The 14,652-nt window shown below is 50.0% G+C and overlaps 1 protein-coding gene across 1 annotated transcript; it reads right to left on the reverse strand.

Annotated features, from left to right (window-relative positions):
- Positions 1 to 1,217: 1,217 nt before the first annotated feature.
- Positions 1,218 to 14,114, reverse strand: KCNK18 (potassium channel, two pore domain subfamily K, member 18). Its single transcript, XM_011927806.1, has 3 exons — positions 13,892 to 14,114; positions 10,347 to 10,475; positions 1,218 to 2,017 (listed from the first exon to the last, which is right to left on the reverse strand). The coding sequence occupies exons 1-3, from the start codon at positions 14,112 to 14,114 to the stop codon at positions 1,218 to 1,220; spliced, it is 1,152 nt and encodes a 383-aa protein (XP_011783196.1).
- Between the last annotated feature and the right edge of the window lie 538 nt (positions 14,115 to 14,652).

The raw sequence follows: 14,652 nt of genomic DNA on the forward strand, positions 1-14,652 counted from the left end.
GTCTTTGCTGCCTGGGTTAGTTTGGTCTCTTTAGCATATGTGTGTTTAGACGTTCTGTGCACTTTGCCTATTGATTCCTTTAGCTCTAGATCACTACCTCCTTTTCAGCACTAAATAGCACCCTAAGCCCAGGTTTGTCATGACTCTTGCAAAAGTTCAAAGCTCTGCCTTTTCACAGATAAAGGGCACCAAAGGGGATTCTGCAGCTGTGTGGGGAGGCTGGCTAGGGGTTCATGGCCAGAGGGCCTGTGGAGAGTGCCTCTTACAATGTGATGCTGCTGAACCACCTCTCTGATTCAGTGTCTTATTTGTCTGAGATGAATAGTAGCCCCAGAGTTTCACGCACTAGGCTGCTAGCCCCACCTCCACTGTCTATGTGACTCCAGAGGCTTTCAGGGGTCCCTCACCCTACAGGTATTCATGATTCTTCCTGTGGGTTGAGGCAGGAAACTTTCCTGAGTAGGTAGTCAAGATGATGAAGCTGGCTGGCTGCCTTGATCTTACTTTTTCCAGTGTAGAAATGTCCGGGGAACTTTTCTGCATGGTGACTTACGGTTTGGGGAAGGGATGTTACTACCTTCTGCTCACAGTTTTTCACTTTTCTGTGGCCCCAGGGCTTGTCAAAGCCTCAGTTTTGAGTTCTGGGATATTGGTGTTTATCATCTTGGCACTAGATTGTTGTTTTTGGTTTTCTATGGGGGGCAGTGAAGCCAGATTGCTTCTACTTTGCCATTTTGGTGACACCCGACATCTATGTATTTTACAGGGGCTGGGATTGGGCTGGTCTTACATGCACTCATGCAGTCATTCAAGAAAAGAGGATGTTCACACTAGTTCTTTTTCGGGTAACAAAGAACAACTCAGGAAGATTTTAATTTAACTGAAGGTACAACTTCCAAGAATAAAGGTGTTTTGTTTCTCATATTTCAAGAAAAGCAGTGGCATCCATAAGGTTGCTTCCTCTACATGAGGACAGATTTTAAAAAGGAGGACAGATACATTAATTGGACTTTGGGGAATGGTGATAGTTTTTTTCCTAATGCCCTGACACAAAGGGCATTGGCCAAATTTCTGCAGGGCCTCAAGAGTGAACTCGGCTCTCATAAGGGATTTGCTTCCAAGACTCAGGGTCTCAGGTGACAGGCTGCATGACCCTGAAAGACAACACAAGAAAACCAGCTCAGCCAGTGTCTGTCATCTGAGAGACAATGAAACCTTCACTTTTTAACAAGGTGGTAAAACTTCCCTTTTGCAAAGAATAGCATAACATTTTTGTATATGTCAATCAGCCTGTTTTGCACCAACTTGAAAGCAATGAACACAATCTCCATTCCAATGATGATATAAATGGAGAAGAATAGGAAGAAGTTAGGGTGTTCTAAAACAGTATCCCCAAACCCAATGGTGGTCAGCGTGACAAAGCAGAAATAGAAGGCATTCTCGAAATCCAACTGTGTCTCCCAGAAGGGGAGGATGGCAGCTGCACAGGAAATGTAGGCAAAAACAATAAGGGCAATGATGGGGAGAGGGATGTCCAGCCTCTCCACCTGCTGTCCAACTTCATCCAGGTTGCTGATGATGGAGTATGAGAGTCTCCCCAACACCAGTTCAGGACACGAGTTACTCCTCTCCACGGCTTGTGGGGGAAGTTGCAGTGTGTTCTGTTTCTCTGGCACATGAGATCTCTCAAACAGCTCCATGCTGCAGCTTGGGCGTGAAGGACATGTGCCAAGTTTGGGGCCTGGAACCTCTTCAGCACCGATGATGATCTGAGGGACAGCTTCATCTGCGGGCTTGGGTTCTCGTTTTTTCTTGAAGAGGGATTTGGGGCACCACTTGGAGAGGGGGCGGGTAAAGAAAGGGAATTTTCGGAACCGATTGTAAGATGTGGATAAGATGGTTGCCAGGATGTCACCTGTGTCCGTGAGAACGAGGAACATCAGGGGGATACCAAAGAGAGCATAGAGCATGCACAAGTACTTGCCAAGCCTGGTGACGGGGTAGATGTAGCCATAGCCTGAAAAAGAAGATGGACTTAGAGTTTGCATCTGGCCCCTTCCCTTTTTACCCCCAAAAGCTTTAAAGAGACCTTCTGCCATTTCCCTTCCTTGGCATGACATTTTACACAGTGTTTTTGAAAATACTCATCTCAAAGCATTCAGCCACTGGTCTGGCATTAGGCCTGCTTTGCTGGGAGGGAAAGGAGTGAAACCCAGCTTCCCTTTAGGATGAGGAGCAACTGATATCCAGGTCTTTGACTTGAAATGTCCTTGGCAGGGGACCAGCACAGGTTTGGGGTGGACAGACTGCCTTTGATTCTGCTCTGGCCATTTCTGAGCACCCCCTGAAGGAAGGCCTCAGCTGACCTGGAAGGACAGGATGAATACAAGTGAGAGAGGATGGATGGCTTTGTAATCATATCCAACGCCACTTTTGTTCTCTGTGAAGGTGCTGGCTTTTAAGAAGCCGCCCTTGGCTGGGTGTGGTGGTTCATGCTGGTAATTCCAGCACTTTGGGAAGCCAAGGTGGGCAGATTACCTGAGTTCAGGAGTTGGAGACCAGTCTGGCCAAATGGTGAAACCCCGTCTCTACTAAAAATACAAAAATTAGGTGTGGTGGTGGGCACCTGTAGTCCCATCTACTCAGGAGGTTGAGGCAGGAGAATTGCTTGAAGCCGGGAGGTGGAGGTTGCAATGAGCCGAGATTGTGCCATCACACTCCAGCCTGGGCAACAAAAGCAAAACTCCATCTTAAAAAAAAAAAAAAAAAAAAAAAAAGCACTCCTATCCTCCATAAGAGGACTGGGCTATTTGTTTCTATGTAAGAGGCACTTATTGTGTCCCCATGGTGTGCTCAGCAGTGTACGTAGTATTAGGAAAAACAGAAAGATGGAAGATGAGTAAAATACAATTGCCCTCAGAGCTATTTGTTGCTTAGCAGATTAGACAAAACATGTTCCTAATGAAGCAATTAGCCTCCCAGCATCTAGGTTCTGACTGACCTTGCTTTGAATCCCAGCTCTGCTATTTATGATAATATTACTTGACTGTGGCGGGGTGCGGTGGCTCAAGCCTGTAATCCCAGCACTTTGGGAGGCCGAGACGGGCGGATCACAAGGTCAGGAGATCGAGACCATCCTGGCTAACCCGGTGAAACCCCGTCTCTACTAAAAAATACAAAAAACTAGCCGGGCAAGGTGGCGGGTGCCTATAGTCCCAGCTACTCAGGAGGCTGAGGCAGGAGAATAGGCGTAAACCCGGGAGGCGGAGCTTGCAGTGAGCTGAGATCCAGCCACTGCACTCCAGCCTGGGTGACAGAGCAAGAGTCCGTCTCAAAAAAAAAAAAAAAAAAATGACTGCTCACATTTTCAGGTTTCATCTGTAAGATGGGGATGACAATACCTACTTTGCATATTGACTAGCTGGGAGGATTACATGAGGCCCGTGCTTGACACACAGTGCGCAACTGATAACTGGTGTCTTCACCCTCCAGACCTTAGCTGCCTAGTGAGCACTTCCTGTGGGCTGGGTGTCAGTCAGCCTTCGTAGGGAGGTATTGTTATCACCATTCACAGGTGGGGAAACTGAAGCACAGAGAAACGAAGTACCTTGCCCGTGAGCATACACGTGATACACAGTGGAGTTGGGGTCAAATCCACAGGACTCTCAGGTCCCCAACCAGTGCTGTCACCCTCAGGAGCATCCAGGGTCAGGACCATTCATTCAGAGAACCCGGCAGCAAAACAAAGGAAGGGATGGGCTGAGGTCTCCATCCCTGTCAGGAGCCCCTCCCCTTGCACCGACAGAGGGGCAGAAGCAGACAGACCTCAAACCCCACAGCACAAGTGGCTAGATCTGCTGGAGCAGGCAAGCATCAGTGACTTCAACAAGCAGAGGACAAAGCTTTTATATTTAATGCCTGTATTTAATTTTGATGTCATAAAGGATGATTAATACAGAAAAACCCAGCCCAATTATGTAAATTAATCTGAAGGCAATTCCTCAGCTGGCTAAGCCCCAGCTTCCTTCAGAAGTGCAGCTCCCTGTGGCACACTTTGGCCTTGGGCTCTGCCCTCCAAGAGCAGGTGGGCATTCAGGTTGCCCACCCTCACCAGAGTCCCAAGTGTACAGGAGGGAGCTGTGGCCCTGAAACAGTCTCATCAGTTTGCATCCATCCCAGAGCACTCCATGCTACTCTGGCTGGTTCCACTAGGTACCATTCGATGGCAGTGTCAGTTAACTCTGTATTTGCTTTCATTCATTCATTCATTATTTATTGAGTGCTTACTGCATGCACTGGGGGCATAGTGCTGAGCAAAATGGATATGGGATATGACCCCTCTGAGCCTCTGGTTTGGTGAGAGAGGCAGACATTAATTTTAAAAACCACACTAATGAGTATGGAATTACAAATGGAGATCAATAGCAGGAAGTGAAAAAGCAGACCATGAATGATTAGAACAAAGGCACCTATCCTGGGCCGGGAGCGATGGCTCATGCCTGTAATCCCAGAACTTTGGGGGCCAAGGCTCCTGATCATTTGAGGTCAGGAGTTCAAGATCAGCCTGGCCAACATGGTGAAACCCTGTGTCTACCAAAAATACAAAAATTGGCCAGGTGTGATGGTGCATAACTGTAATCCCAGCTACTTGGGAGGCTGAGGCACGAGAATCACTTGAACCCAGGAGGCAGAGGTTGCAGTGAGCTGAGATCATGCTACTGCACTCCATCTGGGGCGACAGGGCAAGACCCTGTCTCAAAAGAAAACAAAAAACAACCGCAAGGCACCCATCCTGTATTTGGGCCCAGGAAAGATTTTTCCTGTGAGGGGATTTTTGAGCTGATGTTGGCAGGGGGCCAGGAACTACCCAGGTGAAGAGAGGAAGCAGCCTGTGCAAAGACCCTATGGCAGGTTCAACAAAGGGCTATCCATACAGCGGCAGTGGGGCAACTTGTGTACTGCACATATACCAAGGGGGTGACTGGGAACTGAAACCTAGCCTCTGTGCACTTACCAAGCTCGGAGTTCAGGGCTCGCGGCACTGGGCTGTGTCTGCCTAGCGAGGGATATGGTTTTCTAATTTTTCACCAAGATGTCACTCTGAGTATAGCTGTCACCCAGGTTTAAGGAACCAAGAGAAGGCCAGTGTGGCCAGTGTACAGGGAGGTAGGGGAGGGGAGCAAGGTGAGGCCGGGAGGTAGGCAGCATCTAAGGGCTTCCATGGCAGATGGGGGAGCGCCTTGATCAGTATGGAAGGCTGAAAAATGACAGCCCCCAAATATAACCAGGTCTTAATTCCTGGAATCTGTCAGTGCTGCTGTATTTGGAAAGTGGATCTTTGTAGACATGATTAAGGATCTCGAGATGAGGAAGTTATCCTAGATTGTGTGTGTGGCCCTAGGTATCATTACAAGTGTCCTGATAAGGAAGAGCCTGAGCAAGATATTTTACACACAGAGAAGAGGAGGTAATATGACCTCAGAGGCAGAGACCAGAGTGATGTGGCCACAAGCCAGGGGATGCTGGCAGCCACCAGAAGCTGCCAAGGAAGGGTCCTCCCCTAGAGCCTCAGAGGGTGCATGGCTCTGCCAATACCTTGATTTTTGAAATCAGTAAAACTGATTTCAAACTTCTGGCCTCCAGATCTTGACAGAATAAATTTCTATTGCTTCAAGCCACCAAGTTTGTGGAAATTTATTACAGCAGCCACAGGAAACAAAATCAGGTTTGCATCTTTTTTTTTAAAGATGGGATCTTGCTGTTTTGCCCAGGCTGGAGTAAAGAGGCGTGACCTTGGCTTACTGCAACCTCCACCTCCTGGGTTCAAGCAATTCTCCTGCCTCAACCTCCTGAGTAGCTGGGATTACAGGCACACCACCATGCCTGGCTAATTTTTGGACTTTTAGTAGAGATGAGGTTTCACCATGTTGGCCAGGCTGGTCTTGAACTCCTGTCCTCAAGTGATCTGCCCACCTCAGCCCTGCAAAGTGCTGGGCTTACAGGAGTGAGCCACCACTCCTGACTTGGTTTGCGTCTTGAAAAGATTATCCTGACTGCATCACAGACAGTAAATTGGAGGGCTTCAGATGGACACAGGAAGATAAGTGGGGAGGCTATGGTTCCTGCCCAGGTGAGAGATGAAGGGGGCTTTGGCTAAGGCAGAAGCTGAGAGGAGAGACCTGTAGAGAGTGGCTAGACAATTTTGGCAGAAATCTCAAGACAGGAGGATGGTTTGGATTGGAGTGTCTGAAAGGAGCTGGGATTTGAGCACAGAGCAGACACTGAATCCACTGCTGTCCTTGGTGAAGGTGGGTTTACAGGATTATAAACAAAGCCTTTTTGGCTGCCTCTGGGTGAGATACTTTTGCAATCCAAAATATGCAATATGTCACATTCCTGAAAATGTTTCAAGGAAGCAGGTCTCAGAGAGCACACAACCCCTACAAATGGAATGTATTAACTATCCTAATTACTGAATGCCGAAATGCATAATGGAACTCATTATTTCTTAGAATGCATTCATATATTTTGATACAATCAGTTCACTGTACTTAGCCTGTAAGTACTTAATAGCCCATGCACTTTCCTTTCTAATCCAAGAGGGCGGACCCAGTTGGGAATGACTGGGGATTGACTGACCTCACACCTGTCAGGTATCCTGTTCTTAGCATTAAGGCCAGGTGCATTTCAGACGACCCAGAGATGCAGGGCAGGAAGCAGTATTACCAGAGGGACTTTCAAACACCATTATTGATTATGGACAGTGCGGAACATTTCCCAACATCCTCTTCCAGTTGTAATTTCTGGGCGGCATGATGTCCTAATTGACTCGTACAATGGGCAGTAGCATGACCTTCTTGGAATTTAAGCCAAGCTAATGTATTTCCATTAGATCAGTGACTCACAGCCTAGACTCCCACTAGAATCACCTGGAGGGCCCTGGAAAATACTGATGCCTGGTCCCTAGGGATTCTAACTGTTTGGTCTAGGGCAGGGTCCGCACATGGGAGCTTGCAAAAGCTCTGCAGGTGACTCTGACGTGCAGCCAGGGCATGCTTCTCAAACATTAGCACACATCAGAATCACATGAAGAACTTTCTAAACTACAGATTGCTGGGCCCCACAGCCATGGTGTCTGGCTCAGTCGGTCTAGAATGGCTCCTGGAAATTAATTTGCATTTCTAACAAGTTTCCCAGTGATGTCCATGTTACTCAGGGACCACATTTTGACAACGATTGCAATAGATCAGTTCTCAACAGGGGGCAATTTTGCCCCCCAAGGGAAATTCGGCAATGCCTGGAGACTTGTGGCTGCCATAATGGGTGGGGACAGTGGGGAAAGTGCTATTGCATCTGGTGAGTGGAGGCCAGAGATGTTGCTCAACATCCTACATTGCACAGGAGCCTCCTCCACAGAGAATTATCCCGTGCAAGAGGCTGATAGTGCTGAGGTTGAGAAATCCTGCCTCAGATGCATCTAAGGTTTTTTCGGGTTTGTTTGCTTGTTTGAGACAGACTCTGCCAGAGACAGACTCTGCCATCCAGGCCAACTCTTGCCTCCCAGGCTGGAGTGCAGTGGCATGATCATGGCTCACTGCAGCCTCAACCTCCAGGGCTCAAGTGATGTTCCTACCTCATCTTCCTGAGTAGCAGGGACTACAGGTGCACATCACCACTCCCAACTGATTTTTTAACTTTTTGTAGAGACAAGGTCTCATTGTATTTCCCAGACTGGTCTCCAACTGTCACCTCATCCTCCCAAAGTGCTGGGATTACAGGCATAAACCAGGGTGTCTGGACCAATCTAAATTCTTGAGGAGGCTGGGCATGGTGGATCACGCCTATAATCCCAGTGCGTTGGGAGGCCGAGGCAGGTGGATCACCTGAGGTCAGGAGTTTAAGACCAGCCTGGCCAACATGGTGAAACCCTGTTTCTACAAAAATGCAAAAATTAGCCAGGCATGGCCTGGTGCGGTGGCTCATGCCTGTAATCCCAGCACTTTGGAAGGCCGAGGTGGACGGATCACCTGATGTCAGGAGTTCAAGACCACCCTGATGGATATGATGAAACCCCATCTCTACTAAAAATACAAAAATTAGCCATGCATGGCATAGTCAGCTACTCGGGAGACTGAGACAGGAAAATTGCTTGAACTTGGGAGGTAGAGACTGCAGTGAGCCGAGATCGCGCCATCACACTCCAGCCTGGGCAACAAAAGCAAAACTCCGTCTCAAAAAAAAAAAAAAAAAAATTCCAAGCATGATGGCAGGTGCCTGTAATCCCAGCTACTTGGGAGACTGAGGCAGGAGAATTGCTTGAACCTGGGAGCCTGAGGTGGTAGTGAGCAGAGATGGCACCATTGCACTCCAGCCTGGGTGACAGAGCAAGACTGTCTCAAAAAAAAAAAAAAAAACTTAAGGAAAACAAAAAGACAAAATAAACTTAATAGCTTCTAGCCCCTTTGTACAGCACCTCAGCATTTTGGGAGGCCGAGGTCGGCAGATCACCTGAGGTCAGGAGTTCGAGACCAGCCTGACCAACATGGTAAAACCCCATCCCTAGTAAAAATACTAAAATTAGCTGAGTGTAATGGTGCACACCTGTAATCCCAGCTTTGGGGGCTGAGACACGAGAATCACTTGAACCAGGGAAGTGGAGGTTGCAGTGAGCCGAGATTGTGCCACTGCACTCCAGCCTGGGTGACAGAGCAAGGCTCCACCTCAAAAACAAAACAAAACAAAAAAAAGCATTCAGGCGAAAAAGAGAAACCACATGGGGGCTGTCTATTTCTGAAGCTGGGTGCAGCAGACACCGGATGCCCACCCAGCAGCCATTCCCTCCTTTCTTCCCTGCAGACTCATTGCTCCCCCAGCTGATTTAGGAGCAGATCCGATTAGTCTTAGTCATCCTGGTGCTCTAATCCCCCTGCCTGGGACCAGCTTAGAGGTGGCTGGGAGGCCCCGTGGGAGACTCCCGGGAAGACATCATCGCTGCTGATGAACCATGCAGAGAGACACCAGCCCTTTTTGTATAAGACACAGTGATGCTCGGATGGGATGTGGACCTTGGTGGCCTCATGTGGCTCAGTGGGCAGAAAGATGGAGAAAACCTGATGCCCAGTGCCATGACTGCAAATGGGCACTGGGCATGAGCTGCATATCAGCCTAGAGCTGTCCTCACACTGGACTTCTGACTTGGAAGGCGACATTCTCCTTGCGGTTTAAGCCAGCTGAGTTGGGTTTTCTGTTTGTCACTGCTGAAGGCATCCTGGTTGCCACTTACATGCATAGCCATCAGCCAACCCTGAGAGGCAAGTCTAGAAGTGCTTACGGGTCCCAGTAAAAGGTTCAGAGGGGCGATGTCCCTTGCTGGAGATTGCACAGCTTTGACCCAGGCTGGCCAATGTGCTCCACCCTGACCTTCAGTATGAGGGGCCCCATCCATTCTCTGCAACCCCTGTGGGCCAGGCCCTCCTAGGGATGAGCACTTGTTCTCTTGAAGGAGGAGAGGGCCCGCAGTCCCTTTTGCCAGCTGAGAGGGGCAGGGGCTGAGTGATGGGCCGCGCTCCTGGTGAGGACTCTGACCCAAGGGCTCCGGCCCCGTGGCTGAGGCAGCTCCATTGCCTCCTATGACCCCTGCCCAGGCAGGGGAGGCTCCTGCCAGGCCTGGTTTGGCCCCTGCAACCTGGCCCCACTGCTGCCCCACCAGAATGGAAGCGGGGGCTGGGCCAGCCAGCTCAGAGTGAGCCCTTAATCACCAGAGGGACCTTAGTTAACTGGTGACCCAGCAGCATCACACCCCCCACCAGCCCAGGAGGCCTAGCTCTGCTGCAGCATCTCCCACCACTCTCTTGACCATTCTCTGCCCTCCAGCCACAATGGTCATGTCCTCAAAGGGGCCACTAAACCAACATTTTGCCCATAAGGGTGGGGAAGCATCTTCCTCCCAGTTTCTATGTGCCAGGTGCATAGAAAGTTATGCATACAGAGAGGCAGCAGGGTGCTGGGTCTAGACCCAAGTGGCTGGGTGCAAACACACATGAACTGTGTGACTTTTTGAAATTGATGGACCTGCTGGAGTATGGGAACAATAACAGCACCCACCTCAAGGTGAGGATTAGATGAGCTAATCAGCATAAATGTCTTATAACAGAGCCTGGTGCATCTTCAGTGCGAAAGTGTCGGCCAGCGCAGCTGCTATTTGTAGGTGTGCAATATAGATTTGAGGAAGGGGGGAAGAGAGAGAGAGGAGGGCTATCTCCACACCCCAATTCCAGTGTCCTTTGCCACCCAGAAGCCCACCCTTCACAGGGCCACCGTGAGGGGGACTGTGGCTTTGCACTTACCCACGGTGCTGAACACTGTGCAGCAGAAAAAGAGCGAGCTCAGGAAGGACCAGTTTGTGGTCCTGTTAAACCACTGAGGCTTCACCTTCTGCAGATGCCCCTGGAGATCCTGTTTCCTATTTTCCACCACTGGAGAAAGAAATGACCAAGAGTTTGAGGGAAAGGTTCTGCTGGTAAAGACGAGCCCCACCCCGGTGAGAGGGGGATAGTCTTCCCCAAGGACCAGCAGCCCCCTCGCCTTGTGGTCAGTGTCAACACCAAAGCTTGGTGATTGAAGTCCTTTAAAATATTTCTGCAGCCTGGGTCCTGCCTTTGGTCCCCATGGAGATAAGGAGGCCACTCAGCCCTGTGAGAAAAGCACCTAACAGAGAGGCCCATGGGGGGTCCCGCCAGAGCTTAGCCCTGGCATTGCTGTGTAGTCTTTGCCTTTTAATATTCTGAACCTCCATTTCTTTCATCGTTTTTTTTTTTTTGTTTGTTTGTTTTGAGACAAGAGTCTTGCTCTATTGCCAGGCTGGAGTGCAGTGGTGTGATCTTGGCTCACTGCAACCACTGCCTCCCTGGTTCAAGCAATTCTCCTGCCTCAGCCTCCCAAGTAGCTGGGACTACAGGGGCACACCACCACACCCCTGCCCAGCTAATTTTTGTATTTTTAGTTGGGACAGAATTTCACCATATTGGCCAGAATGGTCTCAACCTCTTGACCTCGTGATCCACTGCCTCAGCCTCCCAAAGGGGTGGGATTACAAGCGTGAGCAACCGTGCCCTGCCTCTTTCATCTTTCAAAGGAAGATAACTTCTGCTCTGCCTCTCACACAGGGTTCTCAAGTACTAAAAAGCAAAAGGCTTTTAGAAAAAGCAAGCTGTTTCACAGATGCAAATCATCCCCACTCCTGGAGGTTATTATACTTGATGGAGTTTGCCGGGCATGATGGCTCACGCGTGTAATTCCAACACTTTGGCGGGCTAAGGTGGGCGGATCATTTGAGGTCAGGAGTTCAAGTGCAGCCTTTCAACATGGTGAGACCCTGTCTCGACTAAAAATGCAAAAATTAGCCAGGCTTGGTGGCACACGCCTGTGGTCCCAGCTACTCGGGAGGCTGAGGCAGGAGAATCGCTTGAACCTGGGAAGTGGAGGTTGCAGTGAGCCAAGATAGTGCCACTGCACTCCAGCCTGGGTGACAGAGCAAGTCTGTGTCTAGAAAAATAAAAATAAAAACTGGATGGAGTTTGATCATCATACCATCATACTGTGATCTTTGGGCACCAGCTACCTGTGAGTGCCTCCTCCGGGGCTGGGAAAACTTGACTTCCTAAACATGGGTTCCAGGGCTAACAGCAGGGTTGGGAATCCTGGTTTCCCAGAGAGGTTCCTGAATGGCTCAATTGGCCTGGGCAGCCAGTGGGCTTTGGGACCCCAGAGGCCACCTGCTAGACTCTGGTTCAGCCTGAAAAGAATGGCACTGAGCCTGGCATGCAGCAGGAAGTCACTACTCCTTTTAACTGGCACCAGCATGGGAGTCTACGCACCTCAATTCCAGACCCAGCTCTGACCTTGACAAGTTTTGTAACTGTGGAAGAGAGGCTACTTTCTGAGCCTCAGTTTCCCTATCAGAGAGACAGCCTGAGATGGTGGTGAAAGGTTCAGGCTCTGGAATCCAAATACATAGGGTTAAGTCCCTGGGTCCATTTTTCTAGTTTGTGAACTTGGACAAATTGCTTAACTTCCCAAGGCCTCAATTTCCTAATCTGTAAAAGAGGGACAACTTCTACCTAACATAAAGGCTTCTTGTGAGGATTAGGTGAGAGAATGTGTGACGTGTTTGCCACAGGGTCTACATGCAACTAACCCTTATGGAACATTTTAATCTCCAGTGAAAATCGGTACCAAATGGAGTGGGACCAGCTCTGCGTTCCCATACCCTGCTGTGCATTGGAATCACCCGATAAACTTTATTTTTACTTATTTATTTTTGAGACATGACTGGCTCTGTCATCCAGGCTGGAGTGCAATGGCACAATCACAGCTCACTGTAGCCTCAAACTCACAGGCTCAAGCGATCCTCCTGCCTCAGCCTCCCAAGTAGCTGGCACTACAAGTGCATGCCACTTCATCTGGCTAAATTTTTAAACTTTTTGTAGAGACAGGATCTCACCTTGTTGTGCAGGCCTGATTCTCCCACCTTGGCCTCCCAAAATGCTAGGATTATGGGTGTGAGCCACCGTGCTTATCCTGGAAACTTGAAGACTCCCAGCCCAGCCCTGGAGATCCTGATGAAGTGGGTTTGGAGAAGAGCCTGGGAATGTGTACTCTAGGCAGTCTCCCTGGGTGATTCTGATGTGTTGCTGGCTTGGAGAGCCTTGAACTTGCTGGTAGTCTGGACCCTGCGATGGTACAGTGTCCCTTTGACAGCAGTTTCCCAGGTTCACTGAGCAGGCTGGCTCCCATCTGGCAAGGATGCAGGGAGTGGGACCCTCCACAGACGGGGTACTGTGCCTCCCTGGACCAGCCTCTTGTCCCTGGGAGCCGCACCTGTTCCCAGAGCAAGGTTGGGATGTTGAAGGAGCCCCCACACCAGAGGGGGAGGGGAGGAGCTCCCTGTACCCTGTTCTTCTGACTTTTAGAGTCTGGTTTCATTGGTCTTTCATTTATCTACTCTCCCTTGTTTTATCTTGCTCTGTTGAATACAATAAAAGCTTCCTTTGTGGAACACAGAGTAGAAACAAGTGACTAAATACAAAGAAAATGCAATAAGGACACTATAAAGTGCCTTCTGTCTTCCAAGAGCCGGAATGTTCCTTGTCTCTTCTGCTTCTCACAGGGTCACTGTGACCGCCAGGCCTGAGATTGGGGGTCCCCTTCTTTCCCGCAGACTGAGACCCAAAGAGAACAAAGCTTTGCCTCCACAGATTGCAGAGTAAGCTGGGAGAGCAGCCGGGACAAGAGCCAGGACCCCCGCCCCTCCCCCAGGTCTTCTCACAGCACCTCCCCACTCACCTGAGCCAGACAGCAGAAAAGGACTTTAAAACAGGAAGTGAGGGTGTGGGGGGCTGGTGCTCCTGCTGGGATTCAAACCCAATTTGGGTTGTTCCCTAACTTCTCATCCCTGCAAACTGAATCCTGGGTCAGGCAGACATAGTCCTGAGAAGCAACTTAGTCCCCCAACCCCTGGCCCAGATTTGCTCACCCGCGCACCCCACCCCACCCAATTCCCAGTAATCCACCCTCCCCTGAGGCTGCTGGTCTGGATGGGGCTGGGAGCTGAGACACAGGAAGGGGAGCTGGTCTTTCCCAAGCACCTCCTGGGTGCTCAGGGCCTTTCCTGCATTCTTCACAGCAACCCCAAAAGGTAGTTAGTCTCCCCACTTTTCAAAGAAGAAAACAGGTTCAAAAAGCAGTTAGTTACTCGCCTAAAGTGCGCAGGCATGAGGAGGACCCAGGCAGGCAGCTCCCAGACCCAGCCTCCTAGAAGGCAGCCCTCTGCTCTCCAGGGACTGCTGCCACCACGGAGAAAAGGCCCACCCTGTCCCGGTGAGGCACCTACCTGTTTCACTGCAGTTCAAGATGCTGCAGAGCTCCTCCAAGAACTTCTCAAATTCTCCATCATCTGCTGCCACCAGGACCTGGCCATCCTCAATGGCAGAGAAGAGCACTGCACCCACCAGGGCATAGGTCACCAGAAAGCAGAGGAAGCAGAGGCCAGGAAAGAGCTTTCCCAGGGCCTCTGGGCAGCATCTCCTGGCCTGGGGGTGCCCGGAGGCCTCCATCCTCCCTGGAGCATGCAGGGCAAGAGGAGCTGGTGGAAGAGGCAGGAGCATCTAAGCTCCGCCAGGAAGATGGGGTAGGAGTGCCCGGAGAACAGCCAGGCTCCAGCGCTGAGTGGATGGTGCGTGTGCTTCCCCAAGGACTCAGGAAGCAGCCGGCAACTCATCATGTTCAGTTCGTCTGAACTACTCAGATGGCGCCCTCCCTAGCACCCCAGATTGCTATTGATCTGCTGGGCCGGCCCTGGAGCTGCCTGGAAGGGGCTTTGGGAGGATAGTGTGGTTGTTGTTTTGTGCTACGTTTAATCTTTTCTCTCCCTGAACTGCAGTTTTGAATTGCAGATCCCAAACCTGATCTTTGGCATTTAGTCAAGTGATTCTTTCCTGAGAACTGCCTGTGACACCACTTGGCTTAGGGTACCTGGTCTCCTGGACAGGTGATAATAGTAGTAACTAATAACAGTAATAGTAACGAGAGTAACTAATGCGGCCAGAGCTCAGTAGTTTCCAAAGGACCTTTATCCTGTGTGGATCTAATTAC

The sequence above is a fragment of the Colobus angolensis genome, unplaced genomic scaffold (assembly GCF_000951035.1).
Source record: "Colobus angolensis palliatus isolate OR3802 unplaced genomic scaffold, Cang.pa_1.0 Scaffold75, whole genome shotgun sequence".
Taxonomy (NCBI): Eukaryota; Metazoa; Chordata; class Mammalia; order Primates; family Cercopithecidae; genus Colobus; species Colobus angolensis.